The 26,769-nt window shown below is 43.4% G+C and overlaps 1 protein-coding gene across 4 annotated transcripts in view; it reads left to right on the top strand.

Annotated features, from left to right (window-relative positions):
* The window catches only part of DGKH (diacylglycerol kinase eta), a 356,048-nt gene that overhangs the window by 315,024 nt on the left and 14,255 nt on the right, over positions 1 to 26,769 (top strand). For all 4 annotated transcript variants that reach the window (XM_073580313.1, XM_073580314.1, XM_073580312.1 and 1 more), the window contains 3 exons: positions 390 to 482; positions 1,762 to 1,881; positions 2,009 to 2,117. In XM_073580313.1, the coding sequence (XP_073436414.1) occupies positions 390 to 482; positions 1,762 to 1,881; positions 2,009 to 2,117 (322 nt within the window). The remainder of the gene's footprint in view (positions 1 to 389; positions 483 to 1,761; positions 1,882 to 2,008; positions 2,118 to 26,769) is intronic.

Below are 26,769 nucleotides of genomic sequence, written 5' to 3'. Positions count from 1 at the left end.
ATTGCATGTAAAGATCCCTATGTAGTCAAATCAGCTTGTGAAAGAAGTGTGATCTGTGTGTTAGGATGCCCTGAGGGGAGTAAGAAAAATACTGCATATCTTTGTACAGTGTTGGCCAGTGGGTAGATAGTAGAAGGGACCTGAGTAGTCTTGAAAACTATGTGTTACCATCTTTTCAATTAAATTCAAAAGTGTCAGCCTTTGAGGAATCTGAATTTTGATTTTTTTTTTTTTTTTTACCTGTGGGGTATAAACAATTTATAGGAGCGTTTGTGACCTCTTCTGTTAGTTTCATCTGAGGAGACCATTCAGTCTGATTTCCAAAGTGGTCAGCTGCTTTGTTTCCAGATGTCCTACAATCAAGTAACACTGTTGTATCCTCATTGTAGAATCTCACTAGGAACACTGCCATAGAAGTAGCAATGAACGTGAAGGCACTGCACAATGAGACAGAATCGCTGCTGGTTGGGAGAGTCCCACTGGTAAGATCTTGATTTACTCATTACTTGCTGCAGTACGGTCAGCAGACAGCTGGCATTTACCTGAGGAATTCTCCCCGCACTCACAGCCACAACCACCTTCCTGTTAATTCGGTGTCTAAAGAATGCCTGATTGTGTTGCTCAATCCATAGAAAAGTTATTGACCATCAGATTTTATACTAATTAAATTTAAAATGCTAATACTGGATTCTTCAGAACGTACAGCACCCCTGCGGTGCACTTCACTTTATGGTAAGGAGCTCTCCAGGTTTAGTAAAGTGATAAGTAAAATCATACTGGTTTCCCTATTGTGACATTGACATGGTTTATTATAAAAGTCTTGTCTGTGTTACTCATTCAGACATCCGTTTTTTTTTTCTAATATGTGGGAAAAAAAATGATTTCCGTCAATGTGCTGGATCAGAATTTCATCAGTGTGACCATTTTTACTCATGTTAAAAATGAATAAATGGTTTTCTCATATTAGAATAATAAAAAAACGTGGCAAAGCTTCTCCTACCCTTGACAATGATAAAAAATGGAGAGCTCACTGATTTTCCAAGATCCATAGAATTGTATGGGAGATTTTGATCAGTGAACTGTACAGTAATTAAAGGGAACCTGTCACCAGTTTATTAGTATCCCAACAAAAGTCACCACCTTTAACTACTCCTTTATCACAGTCCACAAATCTGTATTTTATCTGTGTATATCTCAAGAAATACCAATTATTTTTCTCCCATGCTGTATGCAAATGAATGCTACTCCTATATTTTGCTGTCCTCCGGATTTGATGATGTCCTGCATCATCCACATAGCCCAACGAAAGCTCCCACCTGCACAGTGGCATCACAGGTCAGCGCAGGCGCAATTTGCACCACCCTACCGAGAGCAGAGCATAGGCCATCAATGCTCATATGCCGTGTAAGACGTCATTCCGGCTCTTTCATTCCCAGAATCTTTCTCAGTCTTTGTTTTCTGTGATACTACTGTGCGTGCTAGAGTTTAGGTCATCCTTATGAATGAAAGTCATATGCGCCTACTAAAATGAGTTAAAGGGGTTTTACCTTGTCGTGGCATTGTGCTGCAGTTCCTCGCACAGCAGGTTGCAGGTGAAAGCAGAGAAACAGATGCAGTGCCAAATCAGTGGTATAGCTCTGCCTCTTGGTTCTCAGGATCGTTGGGTATCACTGAGGTCCATATGTCATCACTTAGCCTGCCAGTTTCATTAATGACTGACATTGATCAGACTTTTCTAATGATTTCTTACTTGTTTTGCAGCAGCTGGAAGCCCATCATGAAGAGCTTTTATCCAATGCACTGCATGACGTTGAAGTAGAGTTAACGAAGCTGGCTGAGATCCCCTGGCTTTACTATGTCTTACAGCCAGATGAGGAAGAGGTACATGACGTGCATTTCTGCATGCCAATGTCGAAATGGCTTGGTGTAAAATATCGCTGTAATGAAGGACATCTGCCCTAATGTTACTGTCCTAATTTCAGTGTTTTCTTCTTGTTATTGCAAACAGGATCCTCCTCTGGAATATACAAAAAGGAACAGTAGAAGCGCAGTATTTCGTATAGTGCCAAAGTTTAAAAAGGAGAAGGGTCAGAAGCATAAGACCAGCCCCCAGCCTGGTATGTGTCTGCCGCTCGTGGTAGTGTCGGGGCAGATGGCACACTGCTCGTCTACCCTATTTACGTCACTGATGAGAAGCACAAGATTTCCTATCACTGGAAATGGTCATAAAACCATATTCTTTTGTAGATATATTGTGTTTCTTACCAGACTAGTATATATTTAGATATACTGTTGTCTGGCAGGCCTGTGTATTCTGAAAAAAGAACATTTTTAAGCAGGTTTTGAATGTAAAACTCCAGCAGTTTTCTTACATATGCAGCAAGCAGCATCCCATTGTACAACTCCTTTTGCAACTCTTCCCTAAGGGTGCTGACTCCCATTAGAGGTCTTATATAAACTACATGGGTAACAAATCTGTAAGTGAGGGGTACACAATGTGAGCTAATATCCTGTGTTCATTAAAGTGAATCTGTTATCTGTTTTTTTCTGCCAGCTAATCTGATGACAGTATAATGTAGAGACAAACCCTAAATTCCAGCAATATATTACTTTACTGGACCACTTGCTGTAGTTCTGATAAAAATCACTTGTTTTAGCAGCAGAGTATTATCGCTGGAGGACTAGTAAACCTGCTGCCTTGAAGAGTCCTCATTATTAATGAGCTGTGTGTAACACCATCCCCACCACTGATTGGCAGTTTTCTGGCTATGCACGGTGTACTCAAAGCTGCCAATCAGGAGTGTGGGTGGGGTTATATAGAGCTCAGCATTTAGAGAACTGATAAATCTGCAGCAGATAAAACTGTCAAACTTATCAAAACTGCAGTAAAGTGACATATTGCTGAAATCAGTATCTCTGCTCTTATATTATGCTGCTTTCAGATGGGAAGCAAAAACCTGGTGACTGATTCTCTTTAAATATCAGCAATGACCTTTCTCTACACATGCCGCCATACAGTAATAAACATATGACTTTAATGAGGTTGTCCATTCACCGCATATTGTTGACATAGCCACATGATAAATTGTCTATATGAGATCAGTGGTGATCTGACACCCAACACCCCAACCCATCAGCTGTTAATGGCTGAGACAGCCGCAGGAGCAAATAACTGATCCGGTTGCTGGGTTTCAGACTACCAATCTTATTTTGATGATGTATCCTGTGGACATAACATCAATATGATGACAACAGATAACCCTTTTAAGTGATGGTCTTACAGTCGTTGTCTTACCTACTCAGCCAAAACGAGGTGACAAGCTTTAGTTTTATTTCTCTTTCGTCTCATTGGGGGACACAGGAACCGTGGGTGTGTGCTGCTGTCACTAGGAAGTTGACACTATGCCATGAAAAAAATGTTAACTCCGCCTCCGCAGTATACACCCCCTCCGACCGGCTGTAGGACAATCAGTTCTTGCTTAGTGTCAGCAGGAGGTGGACAGGGGTCTCTCGCAGACCCATGCCCACCTCAATGTGCGTCGTTCCTTTTCAGGTATGGAGGGATACAGAGTAGATCTGCTACATCTGTATTCCCTCACTGGGATTATTAATATGGCATGTACTGCTACCCCGTATCCTCATGAATCCCACTGGCAGGACCCTAACCCAAGACTCGTGTTCAGGTGGCCGCTCCTGGTCCTGACCTTCGTCTCCCATCACTCGCCCATCAGAGCCTGATGATCAAGAGAGACGCCCTGCAGAAAAGGTTTGGGACAGCAATCTTTTCATGCAGATAACCAACCCCTGTTACGGGGTGAACTGGAGGTAAGAGGCTGCAGCATTTTATATTCTGCTCACCAGCCACCCTAGGCTGAATGTGACCGCTCTAATCAGCGCTTGGGCTTGCAGCCAATGGCTCTATACTTAGTTTAAGAGCCAACACTTACTTTCAAGCTTGTGGTGCAGCGCGGTTCCAGCCTCCTCCCGTGGCAGCGTTATGGCCCTGGGCTCCAGCAGGAGCCCAGCACAGCCGACACCAGATTCCGGCTTCCGGCAGGCTCCGCCCCTCGGCTTCCTCTTCCTGTACCAGCCCCATCGTGGTGCTCCAGGAGGCTGGAGCAGGGCCCCGCCCACTGCTTCCGGGCGGGGATTACATAAAGCTTCTAGGTAGCGGAGGCTGTTTACCTTGCTCGCTCTCTCTCTCCCTCATCAGCCTTCGGGCGGCAGCTGCGGCGGAGACACAGGTCGTGGGTATGTGAGTACTGCACTACAGGTTGCTCCCTCACTCCGCTTTCCACCCCCGACGGTCGCACCAGGTAAAGCCTGTCAGTATGCCCAAGGGAGAGCAGTCCCGCTCCTCCTCATCCGCTTCAGCGACCTTGGTCAAATATTTTGTATGTACCAAATGCAGTGTCAGGCTTCCTTCTGGTCTGTCCTCGCCACTCTACTCAGATTGCAGCAGGCCCACGGTGTCACTTACGTTAGAGAACAGGTGCAGCCTTGGTAACGGTATCACAGACCTTGGTAATGGTGCTTGACAGATTGCCACTTCAGACTCCAGTTGGCACAGGAGCATCAAAGGAGCCTCCTTTTGGGCCGTCTAGAGGCCGTGAAAGGTTTAGACAGGACCACCAACGCAGGTCTCCATCTCACCGCCAGAATTCCTCTGGCCGTCTGCCTCCTCCCGGTCATCATCCCCGGAATCAGGCGAGGCATTATCAGAGGCACACTCAGAGGAGGGTTCTGAGTAGGGGCTAGAACAGTCCCAGGGCGTCAAGGATATGGTTCAGGGCCTCATTGCCGCAGTCAATGAGACCTTTAACATTGGGGACGCCACATCAAAACCTAAAGATCAGGCTTTTTCATTCAAGCGTCATAAAGGGGGACTTATGACGCTTGAATGAAAAAGGGTCTTCGCCTCCCACAAGGATTTTGAGGAAGTATTGGCCAGGGAAAAGGAAAACCCAACCAGGCGGTTTCAGAGGGGAAGTAGTTTTGGGATTCTATATCCTTTCCCTTCAGATCTCACCGCCAACTGGACGGCTTCCCCTTCAGTGGATCCACCAGTGTCCAGACTCTCTACCAATACAGTCCTTCCACTCGCCAGTGGGGCAGCCCTAAAGGATCCCAATGATAGGAGAATAGATTCCCTGGCAAAATCCGCCTTTTTTGAACCATAAAATTTTTATTGAATTTTAACAACAAATTTTGCACATACAGATGATGGGCAGCATTATTCATTTCCATTTTCATTTACATTGTGATTTCAATTTTAATCTTAATCCAGCCGACAATCCATAACAGTAAATAATTATCTGTATTCTGAATTCCAATTTTCAGTATCAGCAACAATATATATCAAAGAACCCCAATGATTATATCTCTATTTCGACACCAAATGGACACACATATCATTATTTCCCTATTCCCATTCATACCTAGAATTGGAGTAATCCAACCATTTCCCCCATGCCACTTCAAACTTGAATCCTCTATCACTGCTGATTGCTATCATCCTCTCCATATTACAATTATGTTGCATCTTGGTCATTATTTCTTGGGCGGTCGGGACCTGTGAACTCTTCCATTTGCTCGCGATGCACACTCTTACTACTGTCAAAAATTGTATAGTTATTAGTACGTCATTATGATCCATGTCCTCCAGACCAATGGACAACAAGGCAGTTTCTGGTCCCAGTTTCACACTATAACCTAGTATTAAGCTTAATTTCTGTTGTGTATCTGTCCAAACTGGTTGGATCAGCTCACAATCCCACCATATGTGGAACAACGAGCCTGGCCGCTTATTACACCTCCAGCACGTGTCTAAACTTTGAGGGTATATTTTTTTTTAAGTGCGCTGGAGTATAATACCATCTGTATAAAATTTTCCTTGATGTTTCCAAATGATTAATACAGTGAGATATTTTTTTGTGTATTTGGAAGGAATATTCCCATTGTTCTTCCCCAAATATTTTTCCCAAATCAATTTCCCATTTCCCCACAAAAGGCAAGGAGTGCGGGTTGCATGTGTCGTTCAAGGCCTCATAAGTAGTGTTGAGCATTCCGATACCGCAAGTATCGGGTATCGGCCGATACTTGCTGTATCGGAATTCCGATACCGACTTCCGATATTTTTTCAATATCGGAATTCGGCATCGGAATCGGAAGTTCAGTTGATTGACAGCCTGACGTCATCATGATGCGCGGTGTGTGCGCATCATGATGCGCCGTCATTTCGGGCCTTCCGGGGGTCTCTGCCGGCCTGCCGGGGGGCTGTGCCGGCCTGCCGGGGGGCTGTGTGGACTGCCCGGGGTCTGTACCGGCCTGCCGGGGGGCTGTGCCGGCCTGCCGGTGGTCTGTGCACCCTGTGGGGGTCTGTACCGGCCTGCCGGGGGGCTGTGCCGGCCTGCCGGTGGTCTGTGCACCCTGTGGGGGTCTGTACCGGCCTGCCGGGGGGCTGTGCCGGCCTGCCGGTGGTCTGTGCACCCTGTGGGGGTCTGTACCGGCCTGCCGGGGGGCTGTGCCGGCCTGCCGGGGGGCTGTGCTGATGTCCGGGGGTCTGTGCAAGCATCGTCCGATGGGACTACAAGTCCCATCTGGCGATGCCTGCTACCATGACAGTGATTGACACATTAGCCAATGATGGGACAGTAGTAGTCCCATCATCCGGCTAATGTGTTAAATGTTAAAAAAAAAAAATACTACATACATACTACATACATACTACATGCTACATACATACTACATGCTACATACATACTACATACTACATACATGCTACATACATGCTACATACATGCTACATACATGCTACATACATGCTGCATGCTACATACATACTACATGCATGCTACATGCATGCTACATACATACTACATGCTACATACATACCACATACATACTACATACATACTACATACTACATATATACTACATGCATGCTACATACATACTACATGTTACATACATACCACATACATGCTACATACATACTACATATATACTACATACATACTACATACATACTACATACATACTACATGCATGCTACATACATACTACATGCATGCTACATACATACTACATGCTACATACATACTACATACTACATATATACTACATGCATGCTACATACATACTACATGCTACATACATACTACATGCTACATACATACCACATACATGCTACATACATACTACATATATACTACATACATACTACATGCATGCTACATACATACTACATGCTACATACATACCACATACATACTACATATATACTACATGCATGCTACATGCTACATACATACCACATACATACCACATACATGCTACATACATACTACATGCATACTACATGCATACTACATACATACTACATGCTACATACATACCACATACATACTACATACATACTACATACATACTACATGCTACATACATACTACATATATACTACATGCATGCTACATACATACTACATGCTACATACATACCACAAACATACTACATACATGCTACATACATACTACATATATACTACATGCATGCTACATACATACTACATATATACTACATGCATGCTACATACATACTGCATGCTACATGCATGCTACATACATACTACATACATACTACATGCTACATACATACCACATATATACTACATACATACAATACATTCATACAATACATACATAGACATACAGTACATATAACATAGAGTAACATACTTACCAATACTTGTCACATTGTTCCCCGAAGCCATTGTCTTTTCCGGAATAAATATTAACATAACAAACCACAAAAATACTCACCCACGATCCGAAGCAGTCCACGAGTGTGTCCCACGACGATCTTGGGTAGAGAACTGCAGCATCAGATGATGCTGCCGTTCTCTACGGGCTGCAGGAATCCAATGACGGAAGGTAGGTATCCTTCCGCACTGTATTCCTCCGCCACTTAAAAAAAAAAAAGTCCCTAGTCTCACTTTATGCCATTGCTGTGTGGGAATTTCCCACACAGCAATGGCATAAAGTGAGACTAGGGACTTTTTTTTTTTTTTAAGTGGCGGAGGAATACAGTGCGGAAGGATACCTACCTTCCGTCATTGGATTCCTGCAGCCCGTAGAGAACGGCAGCATCAGCTGATGCTGCAGTTCTCTACCCAAGATCGTCGTGGGACACACTCGTGGACTGCTTCGGATCGTGGGTGAGTATTTTTGTGGTTTGTTATGTTAATATTTATTCCGGAAAAGACAATGGCTTCGGGGAACAATGTGACAAGTATTGGTAAGTATGTTACTCTATGTTATATGTACTGTATGTCTATGTATGTATTGTATGAATGTATTGTATGTATGTAGTATATATGTGGTATGTATGTAGCATGTAGTATGTATGTAGTATGTATATAGCATGCATGTAGTATGCAGTATGTATGTAGCATGCATGTAGTATATATGTATGAATGTATGTAGCATGTAGTATGTATGTAGTATGTATGTGGTATGTATGTAGCATGTAGTATGTATGTGGTATGTATGTAGCATGTAGTATGTATGTAGTATGTATGTAGCATGCATGTAGTATGTATGTAGTATGTATGTAGCATGCATGTAGTATGTATGTAGTATGTATGTAGTATATATGTAGTATGTATGTAGCATGTAGTATGTATGTAGCATGCATGTAGTATATATGTAGTATATATGTAGCATGTATGTAGTATGTATGTGGTATGTATGTAGCATGTAGTATGTATGTAGTATATATGTAGTATGTATGTAGTATGTATGTAGTATATGTAGTATGTATGTAGCATGTAGTATGTATGTAGCATGCATGTAGTATATATGTAGCATGTAGCATGTATGTAGTATGTATGTGGTATGTATGTAGCATGTAGTATGTATGTAGCATGCATGTAGTATATACGTAGTATGTATGTAGCATGTAGTATGTATGTAGCATGCATGTAGTATATATGTAGTATGTATGTAGCATGTAGTATGTAGCATGCATGTAGTATATATGTAGTATGTATGTAGCATGTAGTATGTAGCATGCATGTAGTATATATGTAGTATGTATGTAGTATGTATGTAGTATATATGTAGTATGTATGTAGCATGTAGTATGTATGTAGCATGCATGTAGTATATATGTAGCATGTATGTAGTATGTATGTGGTATGTATGTAGCATGTAGTATGTATGTAGCATGCATGTAGTATATACGTAGTATGTATGTAGCATGTAGTATGTATGTAGCATGCATGTAGTATATATGTAGTATGTATGTAGCATGTAGTATGTAGCATGCATGTAGTATATATGTAGTATGTATGTAGCATGTAGTATGTAGCATGCATGTAGTATATATGTAGTATGTAGTATGTATGTAGCATGCATGTAGTATATATGTAGTATGTAGCATGTAGTATATATGTAGCATGCATGTAGTATATACGTAGTATGTATGTAGCATGTAGTATATATGTAGTATGTATGTAGCATGTAGTATGTAGCATGCATGTAGTATGTAGCATGCATGTAGTATATATGTAGTATGTAGCATGTAGTATGTATGTAGCATGCATGTAGTATATATGTAGTATGTAGCATGTAGTATGTATGTAGCATGCATGTAGCATGTACTATGTATGTAGCATGCATGTAGTATATATGTAGCATGTAGCATGCATGTAGCATGCATGTAGCATGCATGTAGTATGTAGAATCATAGAATCGTAGAGTTGGAAGGGACCTCCTGGGCCATCTGGTCCAACCCCCTGCTCAAAGCAGGATTTGCTAAATCATCCCAGTCAGATGTCTGTCCAGCCTCTGTTTGAAGACTTCCATTGAAGGAGAACTCACCACTTCTCGTGGCAGCCTGTTCCACTCATTGATCACTCTAACTGTCAAAAAGTTTTTTCTAATATCTAATCTGTGTCTCCTCCCATTCAGTTTCATCCCATTGCTTCTAGTCTTTCCTTGTGCAAATGAGAATAAAGTTGATCCTTCTACAATGTGACAGCCCTTTAGATATTTGTAGACAGCAATTAAGTCTCCTCTCAGTCTTCTCTTTTGCAAACTAAACATTCCCAAATCCTGCAACCTTTCCTCATAAGACAGGGTTTGCAGACCGGTCACCATTCTGGTCGCTCTTTTCTGAACTTGCTCCAGTTTGTTGATGTCTTTTTTAAAATGTGGTGCCCAAAACTGGACACAATATTCCAGATGAGGTCTGACCAAAGAGGAGTAGAGGGAAATAATGACTTCACGTGATCTAGACTGTATGCTTCTGTTAATACATCCTAGAACTGCATTTGCCTTTTTTGCTGCTGCATCACACTGTTGACTCATATTCAGTCTGTGATCTATTAGTATACCCAAGTCTTTTTCACATGTGCTGTCACTTAGCCCTATTCCTCCCATTCTTTATATGCTTTTTTCATTTTTATTGCCCAGATGTAGTACTTTGCATTTCTCCCTGTTAAAAACCATTCTGTTAGTTACTGCCCACTTCTCCAGTTTATTTAAATCTTTTTGAATCCTCTCTCTCTCTTCTCTAGTATTAGCTATCCCTCCTAGCTTTGTGTCATCAGCAAATTTAATCAGTTTACCCTCAATTCCTTCATCTAAATCGTTGATAAAGATGTTGAACAATACAGGGCCCAGGACAGAGCCCTGTGGTACCCCACTTGAGACATTCTTCCAACTGGATGTGCAGCCATTTACGACCACTCTTTTGGTCCGATCACTAAGCCAGCTATGAATCCACCTAACAGTTGCCTTGTCCATTCCATACTTAGTCATTTTTTCAATAAGGATTGTATGAGAGACTTTGTCAAATGCTTTGCTGAAGTCAAGATATACTATATCTACAGCATTTCCTTGATCCACCCAATCAGTGATACCGTCATAGAAGGAAATTAAGTTAGTCTGACATGACTTATTAGTTACAAACCCATGCTGACTCTGTTTGATCACTTCATTCTTATCCAGGTATTGACTTACATGTTGTTTAATAATTTGTTCAAAGATCTTTCCTGGTATAGAAGTCAGACTCACCGGCCTATAGTTGCCTGGGTCCACATTCTTCCCCTTTTTGAAGATAGGAACAACATTTGCTCTTCTCCAGTCTTCTGGCACTTCTCCTGTTCTCCAAGAATTTTCAAAGATTATGGAGAGTGGTTCAGAAATTTCTTCTGCTATCTCCTTCAGTACTCTGGGGTGTAATTCATCTGGACCTGGAGACTTGAATTCATTTAGGTTAGCTAAGTGTTTCCTCACTATCTTTCTGTTTATAGATATCCTGGATTCTTCTATTCCCTTAATAGGACAGTGAATAACAGTTGGTGTTACATTTCCTTTCTGAGAGAAAACAGATGCAAAATAGGAATTTAAAAGTTCAGCCTTCTCAACATCCTGTCTTACCATTTCATCATTTTCATCCTGTAAAAATCCTATAGCATCTTTGACTTTTCTTTTACTTTTGACATATCCCCAAAATCCTTTATTATTGCTTTTGACATCTCTTGCAAGCCTCAATTCATTTTCAGCTTTAGCTAATCTGATTTGTGCCCTGCAGATTCTGCAGACAGCATTATATTCTTCTTTAGATATGCCTCCCTCTTTCCATTTTATAAACATTTTTTTCTTCCTTTTTAGCATGTGCTTAAGTTCTGTGTTCACCCATCCCGGTTTCCTTAAATGCTTCCTATTCTTCCCTCTTTTCGGAATTGTTAACAACTGTGCTTTGAGAATTTCATTTTTCAAGGTTTCCCATCCTTCCTGGACATTTTTGTCTTTAAGGATATCCAGCCATTGGATCCCTCCAATTATCTTTCTGAATCCCTTAAAATCTGCCTTTCTGAAATCTAACCTTGACGTCTGAGTCTTCACAGGTCTTCCGCCTCTAGTTATCCAAAATTCTAAAATAGCATGGTCGCTACCTCCTAGGGTTCCAGCCACTTTTACCTCCTCAACCATTTCCTCCCTGTTTATAAGGATTAGATCCAAGGTAGCAGTTCCCCTTGTTTTCTCCCCTACCTTTTGGAAGATAAAGTTGTCAGCAAGAGAGGATAAGAATTTCCTTGACCTGTTAGTTTTGCCTGAGAGAGATTCCCAACAAATGTCTGGATAGTTGAAATCTCCCATGACAACTATGTCATATTTTTTGGAGAACTTGGCCATTTGATGCATAAAGAGTTCATCCATATCTTCAGCTTGCACAGGCGGCCTGTAGTAAATGCCTACAATGGTGTCCTTTCCATTGTTCTGTCCTTGTATTCTTACCCAAACAGTTTCCACAGAACTCCCAGTCTCTGAAGCTTCAATCTCTGTGCAGATATACGCGTTTCTAACATACAATGCAACACCTCCTCCTCGTTTATCAAGTCTGTTTCTTGCAAATAAGTTGTATCCTTCTAGTCTTGTATTCCAATCATGTGTATCGTCCCACCAAGTTTCAGTGATTCCAATTACATCATATTTCTTTTCCTGTGTTAGTAGTTCCAATTCTCCTTGTTTGTTGCCCATGCTTTGTGCATTAGTATAGAAACATTTTAGTTTGTGATTGGTTTCTCTTTCTCCAATATTTTTATTAATTAGATTTTTTCGTCTTTGTTCTTCCTTTCCACTTCTATTAGCAGAGTTCTCAATAGCATTTGTCAGGTGTATGGCTTTTTCTGGTCTTTTGCTTCCCTTCCCATGTTGTTCTAGTTTAAAGCTCTCCTTACAAGTGTAGCAAGGCGACTTCCAAATACATGCTTTCCAGTCTTCGTAAGGTGCACCCCATCTCTAGCAAGTAGTCCATCGTATAAGTAGTTCACTCCGTGATCCAGAAATCCAAATCGTTGCTGACGGCACCATCGACGTAGCCAGTTGTTCACCTGCAGAATCTTATTCCACCTCCTTGTTCCATGGCCATCCACTGGGAGGATGGAAGAGAAGACCACCTGCGCTCCCAGTTCTTTCACTTTCTTGCCTAAGTCTTCAAAGTCTCTGCAGATGGTTTCCAGGTCGTTTCTTGCGGTGTCATTTGTCCCCACATGTAGTAGCAGGAATGGGTAGTCATCTGAAGGTCTGAAGAGTCCTGATATCCTGTCAGACACATCTTTAATTTTTGCACCTGGAAGACAGCACATTTCTCTTGAAGTTATATCCGGTCTGCAGATAGCGGCCTCTGTTCCTCTCAACAGGGAATCCCCCATGACCACCACTCTCCGTTTCTTCTTCACAACATTTTTCTTTCTCCATCCAGGAGGACTCTGAAGGCGTACAAGGTTGCTGTTTGTTGGCAAAGTCTTATCCTGATGTATTTCTTCATCGTTTTCCTGCGTGAGAGCCTGGTACTGGTTTCTGAGCAGTATGGGTGCTGACTGCCTCCTGATCCTCCTGCTTCTCTGGGTCACATGTCTCCATTCCTCTGTTTCTTCAGGTGCACTTCGAATTTCTTCTCTTTCTGTAACATGAAGAGATAATTCTGCTCTGTCCAAGAACTCTTCACCTTCCTTAATGATCTTCAACGTAGCCAACCTCTCTTCGAGATTTTGCAACTTTTCCTCCAACAGGGACACAAGCTTGCATTTGTGGCATGTGAAATTTGGCTTTTCCACTGGTAAGTCTGTGAACATGTAGCAAGAAATGCAGCTCACCAAATGGCTCCTGGCCTCTTCCATCTTGAGATTTCTTAAAAAGATGAGCCAAAATTCGCGCGCCGATAGGTTTTCCGATTTCCTCTTTTCAGCTGCAACGGCCAAAACCCAGTGATCGTAGAGCTCGCGGAGACTCTTCACTTATCCCAGAAGGCACTGGGAATATGCAAATGATCTCCTCAAGACTCTTCCCCTGGTTTTCCGATTTCCTCTTTTCAGCTGCAACGGCCAAAACCCAGTGATCGTAGAGCTCGCGGAGACTCTTCACTTATCCCAGAAGGCACTGGGAATATGCAAATGATCTCCTCAAGACTCTTCCCCTGGTTTTCCGATTTCCTCTTTTCAGCTGCAACGGCCAAAACCCAGTGATCGTAGAGCTCGCGGAGACTCTTCACTTATCCCAGAAGGCACTGGGAATATGCAAATGATCTCCTCAAGACTCTTCCCCTGGTTTTTGTATGTAGTATGTATGTAGTATATATGTGGTATGTATGTAGCATGTAGTATGTATGTAGCATGTAGTATGTATGTAGCATGTATGTAGTATATATGTAGTATGTATGTAGTATATATGTAGTATGTATGTTGCATGTAGTATTTATGTAGTATGAATGTAGCATGTATGTAGCATGTATGTAGTATGTAGTATGAATGTAGCATGTATGTAGTATGCATGTTGTATGTATGTAGCATGTAATTTTTTTTTTTTTTTTTTTTTTTACATTCAACACATTAGCCGGATGATAGGACTATTACTGTCCCATCATTGGCTAATGTGTCAATCACTGTCATGGTAGCAGGCATCGCCCGATGGGACTTGTAGTCCCATCGGACGATGCCTGCACAGACCCCCGAAGCCTGCACAGACCACCGGCAGGCCGGCACAGCCCCCCGGCAGGCCGGCACAGCCCCCCGGAGCCTGCACAGACCACCGGCAGGCCGGCACAGCCCCCCGGCAGGCCGGCACAGCCCCCCGGAGCCTGCACAGCCCCCCGGCAGGCCGGCACAGCCCCCCGGCAGGCCGGCACAGCCCCCCGGCAGGCCGGCACAGCCCCCCGGCAGGCCGGCACAGCCCACCGGAGCCTGCACAGACCACCGGCAGGCCGGCACAGCCCCCCGGCAGGCCGGCACAGACCACCGGAGCCTGCACAGACCACCGGCAGGCCGGCACAGCCCCTCGGCAGGCCGGCACAGACAACCGGAGCCTGCACAGACCCCCTGGCAGGCCGGCACAGCCCCCCGAAAGGCCCGTACAGACCCCAGAGAGGCTGTACAAGGGCAGGAAAGGGTTTTTCTTATTCCGATACCGGAAGTCCCATAGACTTGAATGGGACTTCCGGTATCGGAATCGGCGATACCGATACTTTTTTTAAAGATCGGCCGATACCATCCGATACGATACTTTGAAGTATCGGACGGTATCGCTCAACTCTACTCATAAGCCTTTGATATCCCCCCTTTGGTGTCTTTGTTTACCGCAAAAAAATTCTCATAAGAAGAGACCAGCTCCTGCTGTTCTGTTTTCACACTTGATAATAAATGTCTAATTTGAAGGTATTTATAAAAGTCCCTCTTGTTTACTCCAAAAACGCTAACCAGATCACCAAACGGTCTAAGTTCCAAGGCGTTCATAATATCTCCTACTTTAATTATTCCTTTGGAAATCCAATCACCCAAGTCTATATTCTGGATTAAATTACCCATAATATCCATTGGAATCTTATGTAATCTTGTGGGGAGTAATTTCTGCCCTAATGACTGCATCATCCAGATATTCGCGCCCGCTCGAATTGTGGGGTGTCGTGGCAATTGCTTTTTTTGGGCCAAACGAAGGTGCCACATATATGAGGCCATAGAGGGGTGCTCCACAATCTGCGCTTCTAATTTTACCCATGCCTTTGGAGAGTTCCCATCCCACCAGCATCTAATTTGATCCAGCATCGTGGCTCGATAGTATGTACGTATACATGGACAACCTAGCCCCCCGTATTTTATTGGCATGAACAAGAATTTCGCCGAAACTCTCGCCCTTCGCTGGTTCCATATATAATTCATTAAAGCTGATTGGAGCTTGTTGAGGGTATGCAGTGGGATTTGAATAGGTAGGTTGCGGAAATAATATAAAATCTGGGGAAGGATCATCATTTTTACCACTGACATTCGGCCCAACCAGGACACCATTGCTTTGGAGAATGATTGTATTTCCTTATGGATATTTTGCAATAAGTGTGCATAATTTGTTTTCCCCAGATTTTTGATCGGGTAGGTTAACTGAATCCCTAGGTATGGGATTGCGTCAACTCTCCAAGTCAGGGGATATTGTTCCATTAGTTTCTGTTTTGTGGCCTGCGGGATACCCATATCAAGAATCAAACATTTACTTAGATTAATTTTGTAATAGCTAACATGGCCGAAAAGGGTAGTTATCCTAAATATATGGGGCAGGGAGACCTCAGGATTCGTGACACACAGTATGACGTCGTCAGCGAATAGACCTATCTTGTTCTCCACAGAGCCCACGTTGATCCCACAAATTTCTTTCTCCATTCTTATCATTTGGGCAAATGGTTCCATCATTAATACGAATATCAGTGGGGAGAGGGGGCACCCTTGTCGTGTTCCATTTGTAATATTAAAACCCGAAGATAGGTATCCATTTGTATATACCTGGGCCGAGGGCCTAGAATACAATGCCATAATGGAGGATAGAATGGGTCCCCCAAAACCAAATTTCTCAAGCGTCCTCTCCATAAATCCCCAGTGGATCCTGTCAAACGCCTTCTCCGCGTCCAGCGATAGGAGCAGAGAAGGCGTCCGACCCCCCTCCACCTCAGCGATTAAGTCAACAAGGCGTCTGGTTCCGTCACTGGTTTGTCTATTTTTGACGAATCCGACCTGATCCCAATGGATCAACTCTGGAAGGACGTGCAGGAGCCTTAAAGACATTGCTTTAGCAAATAATTTGACGTCCGTATTCAATAGAGAAATTGGTCTAAAATTTGCCGGGGTGTCTGGGTCCTTTCCTGGCTTTGGCAAGGTAATAATATGGGCGTTCAGCATTTCTGCTGGGAAGGCTTTGTTCTCGGTTGCCTCATTGAACACTCTTACCAAGTACAGGGAAATTAAATTTTTATACTTTTTGTAGTAATCGTTTGGCATACCATCTGGTCCTGGGGCTTTATGTGCTTTCAAAGTATCAATAGCTCTATGAATTTCAAGAGTTGTGAATTTTTGGGACAGGGTTTCTTTCTGTGAGGCTGATAGTGTTGGTAAGCTTACTGACTCCAGGAATGTCCCTATTTCTGCATCACTAGGTTGGTGGGTCTGGACATCTCCTTTTAAGTTGTACAAGGCTTCATAATAATTAGCAAATTCGTTGGCAATTCGCTGAGGATCTATTATTTTCCCCTCATTGGGGCCATTTAGATATGGGATACGGAATTTAGCCGCGTGTATTTTCACCTGTTTGGCCAATAATTTCCCGGATTTATTTCCATGCCAGTAATATTTCATTTTAAGTTTTTTGAGGGCCTTCTCGTATGTGTGTAGATTAAGCTCATGAAGCTGTTGATGTAGAACTGAGATTTCCGCCGCTCTTGTGGGTGAGTAAGATTGTTTATTCATTCTATGTAGTCTTCCCAACTTGGTTTGGATGTCATTTACTGCAGTTTGTGTAGATCTTTTGTAATGAGAAGCCTGTTTTATAAAATGTCCCCTCAGTACCGCTTTGTGTGCACACCATAGAGTTGTGTCTGATACTTCTCCATTATCATTTTGTATAAAATAATCGTGGATGGATTCTTGCATTTGTAATGCGTAAGTGGGGTGGTTCAGGACATAGGTGTTAAGCCTCCAAATTGGAGATCTATCTGTTGTGTACTTTTCCTCTATTTCTAGTGTGATAGGAGCGTGGTCGCTCCATGTTATATTTCCTATTTTGGCATTTAACACTTGTGGAATTACCGACTTATCAACTAGAAAAAAGTCAATTCTCGTATAGGTGTTATGCGGGTGAGAAAGAAACGTGTAATCTCTTGTGGATGGATTCTTTAGTCTCCAAATGTCGTATAGTTCTTGTATGTGAAGCAGTTTTGTAAGCGGGCTAGGGTTAAGTTTATTCGATCTAGATTTGGAATCCATGTTTGGCCACAACGCCACATTGAAATCCCCAACCAGAATTAGAGAGCCTTTCTTAACTTTAATGGCCTTTACTATTATCTTCTTGATGTGGGTATATTGTCCTTTGTTGGGGGCATATATGGTCACCAACGTATATGGAATATTGTTGATTATACATTGCAATATAATGTATGTTCCATGTGGGTCTGTAATTTGGTTTATTTGGGAAAAGGCCACAGAGTCCCTTATTGCAATCGCCACCCCACCTTTTTTCCTATCTGCCGGCGCCAGGATCACGTGTGGGAATTTTTTATGTTTTAATCTACTTGTGTCTTCACTGTTTAAATGAGTTTCCTGTACACACAGTATGTCTGCGTTGTTCCTCAGTGCTTCTTTCCATAAAGTTGACCGTTTGTATGGGGAATTTAAGCCTTTGGCATTCACTGATATAAATTTAATCACCATCTATAAATTTGGTCAAGATTGCTGTGAGTCTATGCTGAGTATATTTTATCACCCTTATTTTGTGTGTACTGGAAAGGTTGATCACTTTAGTGCCATACTCAGATATCACATTATTTCTCATATGATTGTTTTTTGGAATTTGATGTGCGTGTTTTTTCCCTCCTCCTATACGTGGGTCTACATAACATAGTGTCAGACATTCAAACTCATACTCATCTAGGTTACTGGTGCCCACGCCTATCGTTTTTTCAAATTGCTTCACGCCCCCACCCCTGTAGATCCGACTGGAAAAAGCTGCCACTGTAGATAAAGAAAAAGATAAACACAAAAACAGACAGAAATAACATTCAAACTAAAAACTTTGCTCTCATGAGCACAAAAATGGGGAGCCCGTGCAGGCTGCCTTCCACGGTAATCAGAAACCCAGCAAAAGTCTAGCGAACCAGATGTGACCTGGGTTCTGACATATGACCCCAATAGGAACCGGGAACAGAAAAAATACCGGGTCCCAAAAAAAACAAAAAATAAAACCTTAAAAGGTAATAGAAAATGAGCAATCCGAAAGGTTGCTTGTAAGATCTCGATGTGAAGAAAAACACAAAACAGAAACCGAAGATCAGAAAATCCTGTTAGGCAAACCATGTCCAAGTCCCGCTAACCATAATCGAGGGGGTCCTGCCATACTTGACCCCCGACTTCTCAGACCCGAACTGTCTTTCCCTAAGAGGGCTTGCCGCTCACAACCTATAGAACCGAAATTCAAAACCATTAGAGTTCTTCTGAAAAACGTCAATTAGCAGAGATCCTTTTCCAGGTTTCCATATCCTGAACTGTGAGATTAAACCAGTTCCTCGTTACATCTTAATCACGCTTTGGACCATTCCTCCACAATTGGTCGTGGTAGTGGGTTTTTCCCTTGGTTGTCCCTAGTATCAGAAGGAAGATTCCATTCCTTGCACAGGCGTAAGGCTTGCTCCGGATTATTCACCACATGCTTGCGCCCATCTTTTGTTATCACCAGCTTTACTGGGAACCCCCATTTATACGGGATATTGTGTTCCCTCAGGATCCCTGTGCATGATGAAAATGCTCTCCTGCGTGCTAGGGTAAATGCAGATAGATCCGCATATATAGCTATGTCTTTAAAGCGGTCGGGCAGGGACGGTGGGTTACGAGCAGCCTCCAACACCTTCTCTTTTATATGAAAGAAATGTATTCTGACTATAACATCTCTTGGTATCGCAGCTGGGAGACGGTTTGGCTTAGGAAGCCTGTGGGCTCTGTCCATAATCAAATCTAGCTGTGTGGTGTCCGGCAACAGGCATGAGAAATAATCAGTAAGAAATTCTTTGAGGTCATCTGTTTTAACCGTTTCCGCAATGCCTCTCAGACGGACATTATTGCGTCGAGACCTATCTTCCATATCCGCTATTTTAAGTTTAAGTACATCTATCTCTTCATCTGTGGATACCACCGAGTCCACCACCTCATTATGCGCTGTGGTCAATTCCGCCATCTTATCTTCTATGTGGGATGTGCGTTCTTCTATAACATTGATGTCCCTCTGCATAGATCTAAGCATGTTCTGCATGTCCTTTTTGAAGTTAGACATTATTTCAGACATAAGCTGTCTCATAGTGTGCTCAGTTAATGGTTCTCCCGCACTAGCTAGTGCAACGCTCTGCTTGTGTTCTGTGGAGCTGTTTGTGGCTTTCAGGCCTCTTCTAGGAGGGGAAGCCTGGGACCGAGTTTCATGGTCCTCCCCTTGATCCCTGTCTTCTTGTGCCATGGGATCCCCTGAATCCACTCCCATAAAGTCATCCCTGCCCCGTTCAGAGGGGCTGTTCCCCTTATGTCTCCTTTCCTCAATCCCCTGCGGGGTCTCTCCTACCTCTTCTCTCATGCGTGATGTGGCTTTCTGCAATGCCTCCATGCCGCGCTTGTGCTTCCCAGCGCCATTTTGCGCGCCCTCCGCTGCTGGGTAGTACTGAGTGAGTTTGAGGGGACTTTTCCTCCCTCTGCCTCTGCTGCTTCGCAATTCTTTCATGGCCCCACAGTCCCTCTGTCTTCCGCTGCCTGACGGGTCTGGAGCCGCTGCTTTAAGTAGCTGTGTGCCGCTGTATGGGGTCAATAAGCACCGGAGAAGTTCTACTGTGCTTCCTTCTCCATGCGCCGCAGGCCACGCCCCCCAAAATCCGCCTTTGAGGCAGCAGCCGCTACATTGTGTCCAGCCTTCGCCTCAGCCTGGGTAGCTAAGTCCATTACAGAATGGGCCAAACAGCTTAGACAGGGCATATTGGCTGGGGCACCACCAGCGGAACTGGCGGAGTTCGCAGATCAGATCTCTCGTGCCGGGAGGTATATGGTATCAGCAGCCCTGGATGCCGCATCTTGCGCAGCTCAACCATCCAGTAACGTGGTAGCCGTCCGGCGGACGGTCTGGCTAAACGCTTGGCAGGCTGATTTGTCCTCGTAGAAATCACTGACCAATCTGCCGTTTCAGGGTGCCCGACTCTTTGGGTCAGTGTTAGATCAAATCATCAAGGATGCAATGGGGGGTACAAGCTCCCTTCTCCCTCAGGCCAAGCCTCATCGATATGTTTTCAAACGTAGGGCTCAGCCCTTTCGCCGTACCCCAGTGGCTTATGCTCAGGGCCCACAGAGGTCGCAAGCACCTAGAGGTAGGAGGAGGGTATCCTTTCGGGCCACCCCTTCATGGCATTCCCGCAGTTCCAACAGCAGAGCTACCAGGTCAGGGCCGAGCAGAGCCACTTCAGCCTGACGCCGGCAGGGAATCCAGCTCCCTTCCCAGTACCTCTCCCAGACTGGGAGGCCGCCTTCTCCTCTTCAGAGATGTCTGGCAGAGTTCAGTAGAGGATATCTAGGTAAAGGAGGTGGTAGCCACAGGATGCAAGATAGATTTCAACGCCCCTTCCGCGAGACCGTTTCTATCGCAATCTCCAAAAGACGCTGCTATGGCTCTAGGTTTTTTTGCGGCAATCGACTCTCTCAACGCAGGAGTAATCGTCCCCGTTCCCGAGCAGGAACGTTTTACTGGCTTTTACTCAAACCTGTTTGTGATACCAAAAAAGGTTGGCTCAGTTCGTCCCATACTAGAGTTCAAAAGGCTAAACAGATGGGTCCGCTTACGCCATTTCAGGATGGAGTCAATTCGGTCAGTAATTGCGTCTATGGAAGATCAGGAATTCCTATGTTCCATAGATATTCGGGATGCCTACCTGCACGTCCCCATTTTTTAGGGACATCAAAGGTTTCTGCGTTTTGCTGTCCAAAAGCAGCATTTCCAGTTTGTGGCCCTGCCATTTGGGCTGGCAACAGCCCCCATAATTTTTACAAAGATTATGGAAGTGATGGTAGCTATATTAAGGGTCAGAGGCATAATATTAGTACCATATCTCGACGATATTCTCATCAAAGCGCCCTCCTTTGCTCAGGCCCAGGAAAACCTAGCGGTGGTTTTAAACATGTTGTCCCGATTTGGTTGGATCGTAAACAGGGAGAAATCTCACCTAACGCCAACACAACACCTAAAATTCTTAGGGATGATAATCGACAAAGAAATTTGGCCTCACGCTTACAGGTTAAGACCTTTCTGCAAGGGGTGGCACATGCAGCCCCTCCTTACAGATCCCCAGTGGCTCCATGGGATCTTAACTTGGTCTTGGAAGCCTTGACAGATTCACCCTTTGAACCCCTCCAGGAAGCTCCCATGTCTTTGTTGTTCTGGAAGGTGATATTTCTCGTAGCCATCACCTCTATTAGGCAGGTTTCAGAATTAGCGGCATTGTCCTGTCGCACTCCATTCTTAACTATGCACCAGGACAAGGTTCTTTTGCGGCCTCCCCCTAACTTTCTTCCCAAGGTGGTATCGGCCTTCCACCTGAACGAGGATATAATCCTTCTGTCATTTTGTCCTACCCCAACCCATCCAGCTAGACCTGGTCATAGAATCATAGAATCGTAGAGTTGGAAGGGACCTCCTGGGCCATCTGGTCCAACCCCCTGCTCAAAGCAGGATTCGCTAAATCATACCAGTCAGATGTCTGTCCAGCCTCTGTTTGAAGACTTCCATTGAAGGAGAACTCACCACTTCTCGTGGCAGCCTGTTCCACTCATTGATCACTCTAACTGTCAAAAAGTTTTTTCTAATATCTAATCTGTGTCTCCTCCCATTCAGTTTCATCCCATTGCTTCTAGTCTTTCCTTGTGCAAATGAGAATAAAGTTGATCCTTCTACAATGTGACAGCCCTTTAGATATTTGTAGACAGCTATTAAGTCTCCTCTCAGTCTTCTCTTTTGCAAACTAAACATTCCCAAATCCTGCAACCTTTCCTCATAAGACAGGGTTTGCAGACCGGTCACCATTCTGGTCACTCTTTTCTGAACTTGCTCCAGTTTGTTGATGTCTTTTTTAAAATGTGGTGCCCAAAACTGGACACAATATTCCAGATGAGGTCTGACCAAAGAGGAGTAGAGGGAAATAATGACTTCACGTGATCTAGACTGTATGCTTCTGTTAATACATCCTAGAATTGCATTTGCCTTTTTTGCTGCTGCATCACACTGTTGACTCATATTCAGTCTGTTATCTATTAGTATACCCAAGTCTTTTTCACATGTGCTGTCACTTAGCCCTATTCCTCCCATTCTACACTCACTGGCCACTTTATTAGGTACACCATGCTAGTAACGGGTTGGACCCCCTTTTGCCTTCAGAACTGCCTCAATTCTTCGTGGCAGAGATTCAACAAGGTGCTGGAAGCATTCCTCAGAGATTTTGGACCATATTGACATGATGGCATCACACAGTTGGCGCAGATTTGTCGGCTGCACATCCCTGATGCGAATCTCCCGTTCCACCACATCCCAAAGATGCTCTATTGGATTGAGATCTGGTGACTGAGGAGGCCATTTGAGTACAGTGAACTCATTGTCATGTTCAAGAAACCAATCTGAGATGATTCGAGCTTTATGACATGGCGCATTATCCTGCTGAAAGTAGCCATCAGATGTTGGGTACATTGTGATCATAAAGGGATGGACATGGTCAGCAACAATACTCAGGTAGGCTGTGGCGTTGCAACGATGCTCAATTGGTACCAAGGGGCCCAAAGAGTGCCAAGAAAAAATTCCCCACACCATGACACCACCACCACCAGCCTGAACCGTTGATACAAGGCAGGATGGATCCATGCTTTCATGTTGTTTACGCCAAATTCTGACCCTACCATCCGAATGTCGCAGCAGAAATCGAGACTCATCAGACCAGGCAACGTTTTTCCAATCTTCTACTGTCCAATTTCGATGAGCTTGTGCAAATTGTAGCCTCAGTTTCCTGTTCTTAGCTGAGAGGAGTGGTACCCGGTGTGGTCTTCTGCTGCTGTAGCCCATCTGCCTCAAAGTTCGACGCACTGTGCGTTCAGAGATGCTCTTCTGCCTACCTTGGTTGTAACGGGTGGCAATTTGAGTCACTGTTGCCTTTCTATCAGCTCGAACCAGTCTGCCCATTCTCCTCTGACCTCTGGCATCAACAAGGCATTTCCGGCCACAGAACTGCCGCTCACTGGATTTTTTTTCTTTTTCGGACCATTCTCTGTAAACCCTAGAGATGGTTGTGCGTGAAAATCCCAGTAGATCAGCAGTTTCTGAAATACTCAGACCAGCCCTTCTGGCACCAACAATCATGCCACGTTCAAAGGCACTCAAATCACCTTTCTTCCCCATACTGATGCTCGGTTTGAACTGCAGGAGATTGTCTTGACCATGTCTACATGCCTAAATTCACTGAGTTGCCGCCATGTGATTGGCTGATTAGAAATTAAGTCTTAACACACAGTTGGACAGGTGTACCTAATAAAGTGGCCAGTGAGTGTATATATGCTTTTTTCATTTTTATTGCCCAGATGTAGTACTTTGCATTTCTCCCTGTTAAAAACCATTCTGTTAGTTGCTGCCCACTGCTCCAGTTTATTTAAATCTTTTTGAATCCTCTCTCTCTCTTCTCTAGTATTAGCTATCCCTCCTAGCTTTGTGTCATCAGCAAATTTAATCAGTTTACCCTCAATTCCTTCATCTAAATCGTTGATAAAGATGTTGAACAATACAGGGCCCAGGACAGAGCCCTGTGGTACCCCACTTGAGACATTCTTCCAACTGGATGTGCAGCCATTTACAACCACTCTTTGTGTCCGATCACTAAGCCAGTTATGAATCCACCTAACAGTTGCCTTGTCCATTCCATACTTAGTCATTTTTTCAATAAGGATTGTATGAGAGACTTTGTCAAATGCTTTGCTGAAGTCAAGATATACTATATCTACAGCATTTCCTTGATCCACCCAATCAGTGATACCATCATAGAAGGAAATTAAGTTAGTCTGACATGACTTATTAGTTACAAACCCATGCTGACTCTGTTTAATCACTTCATTCCTATCCAGGTACTGACATACATGTTGTTTAAAAATTTGTTCAAAGATCTTTCCTGGTATAGAAGTCAGACTCACCGGCCTATAGTTGCCTGGGTCCACCTTCTTCCCCTTTTTGAAGATAGGAACAACATTTGCTCTTCTCCAGTCTTCTGGCACTTCTCCTGTTCTCCAAGAATTTTCAAAGATTATGGAGAGGGGTTCGAAAATTTCTTCTGCTATCTCCTTCAGTACTCTGGGGTGTAATTCATCTGGACCTGGAGACTTGAATTCATTTAGGTTAGCTAAGTGTTTCCTCACTATCTTTCTGTTTATAGATATCCTGGATTCTTCTATTCCCTTAATAGGACAGTGAAGAACAGTTGATGTTACATTTCCTTTCTGAGAGAAAACAGATGCAAAATAGGAATTTAAAAGTTCAGCCTTCTCAACATCCTGTCTTACCATTTCATCATTTTCATCCTGTAAAAATCCTATAGCATCTTTGACTTTTCTTTTACTTTTGACATATCCCCAAAATCCTTTATTATTGCTTTTGACATCTCTTGCAAGCCTCAATTCATTTTCAGCTGTAGCTAATCTGATTTGTGCCCTGCAGGTTCTGCAGACAGCATTATATTCTTCTTTAGATGTGCCTCCCTCTTTCCATTTTATAAACATTTTTTTCTTCCTTTTAGCATGTGCTTAAGTTCTGTGTTCATCCATTCTGGTTTTCTTAAATGCTTCCTATTCTTCCCTCTTTTCGGAATTGTTAACAACTGTGCTTTGAGAATTTCATTTTTCAAGATTTCCCATCCTTCCTGGACATTTTTGTCTTTAAGGATATCCAGCCATTGGATCCCTCCAATTCTCTTTCTGAATCCTTTAAAATCTGCCTTTCTGAAATCTAACCTTGATGTCTGAGTCTTCACAGGTCTTCCGCCTCTAGTTATCCAAAATTCTAAAATAGCATGGTCGCTACCTCCTAGGGTCCCAGCCACTTTTACCTCCTCAACCATTTCCTCCCTGTTTATAAGGATTAGATCCAAGGTAGCAGTTCCCCTTGTTTTCTCCCTTACCTTTTGGAAGATAAAGTTGTCAGCAAGAGAGGATAAGAATTTCCTTGACCTGTTAGTTTTGCCTGAGAGAGATTCCCAACAAATGTCTGGATAGTTGAAATCTCCCATGACAACTATGTCATATTTTTTGGAGAACTTGGCCATTTGATGCATAAAGAGTTCATCCATATCTTCAGCTTGCACAGGCGGCCTGTAGTAAATGCCTACAATGGTGTCCTTTCCATTGTTCTGTCCTTGTATTCTTACCCAAACAGTTTCCACAGAACTCCCAGTCTCTGAAGCTTCAATCTCTGTGCAGATATACGCGTTTCTAACATACAATGCGACACCCCCTCCTCGTTTATCAAGTCTGTTTCTTGCAAATAAGTTGTATCCTTCTAGTCTTGTATTCCAATCATGTGTATTGTCCCACCAAGTTTCAGTGATTCCAATGACATCATATTTCTTTTCCTGTGTTAGTAGTTCCAATTCTCCTTGTTTGTTGCCCATGCTTTGTGCATTAGTATAGAAACATTTTAGTTTGTGATTGGTTTCTCTTTCTCCAATGTTTTTATTAATTAGATTCTTTCGTCTTTGTTCTTCCTTTCCACTTCTAATAGCAGAGTTCTCTATAGCATTTGTCAGGTGTATGGCTTTTTCTGGTCTTTTGCTTCCCTTCCCATGTTGTTCTAGTTTAAAGCTCTCCTTACAAGTGTAGCAAGGCGACTTCCAAATACATGCTTTCCAGTCTTCGTAAGGTGCACCCCATCTCTAGCAAGTAGTCCATCGTATAAGTAGTTCACTCCGTGATCCAGAAATCCAAATCGTTCCTGACGGCACCATCGACGTAGCCAGTTGTTCACCTGCAGAATCTTATTCCACCTCCTTGTTCCATGGCCATCCACTGGGAGGATGGAAGAGAAGACCACCTGCGCTCCCAGTTCTTTCACTTTCTTGCCTAAGTCTTCAAAGTCTCTGCAGATGGTTTCCAGGTCATTTCTTGCGGTGTCATTTGTCCCCACATGTAGTAGC

Source organism: Dendrobates tinctorius, unplaced genomic scaffold (assembly GCF_039654945.1).
Source record: "Dendrobates tinctorius isolate UK_male_01 unplaced genomic scaffold, ASM3965494v1 ptg000064l, whole genome shotgun sequence".
Lineage (NCBI taxonomy): Eukaryota > Metazoa > Chordata > Amphibia > Anura > Dendrobatidae > Dendrobates > Dendrobates tinctorius.
The sequence above is the reverse complement of the archived record's forward strand: the minus strand, read 5'-3'. Positions and strand labels throughout refer to the sequence as shown.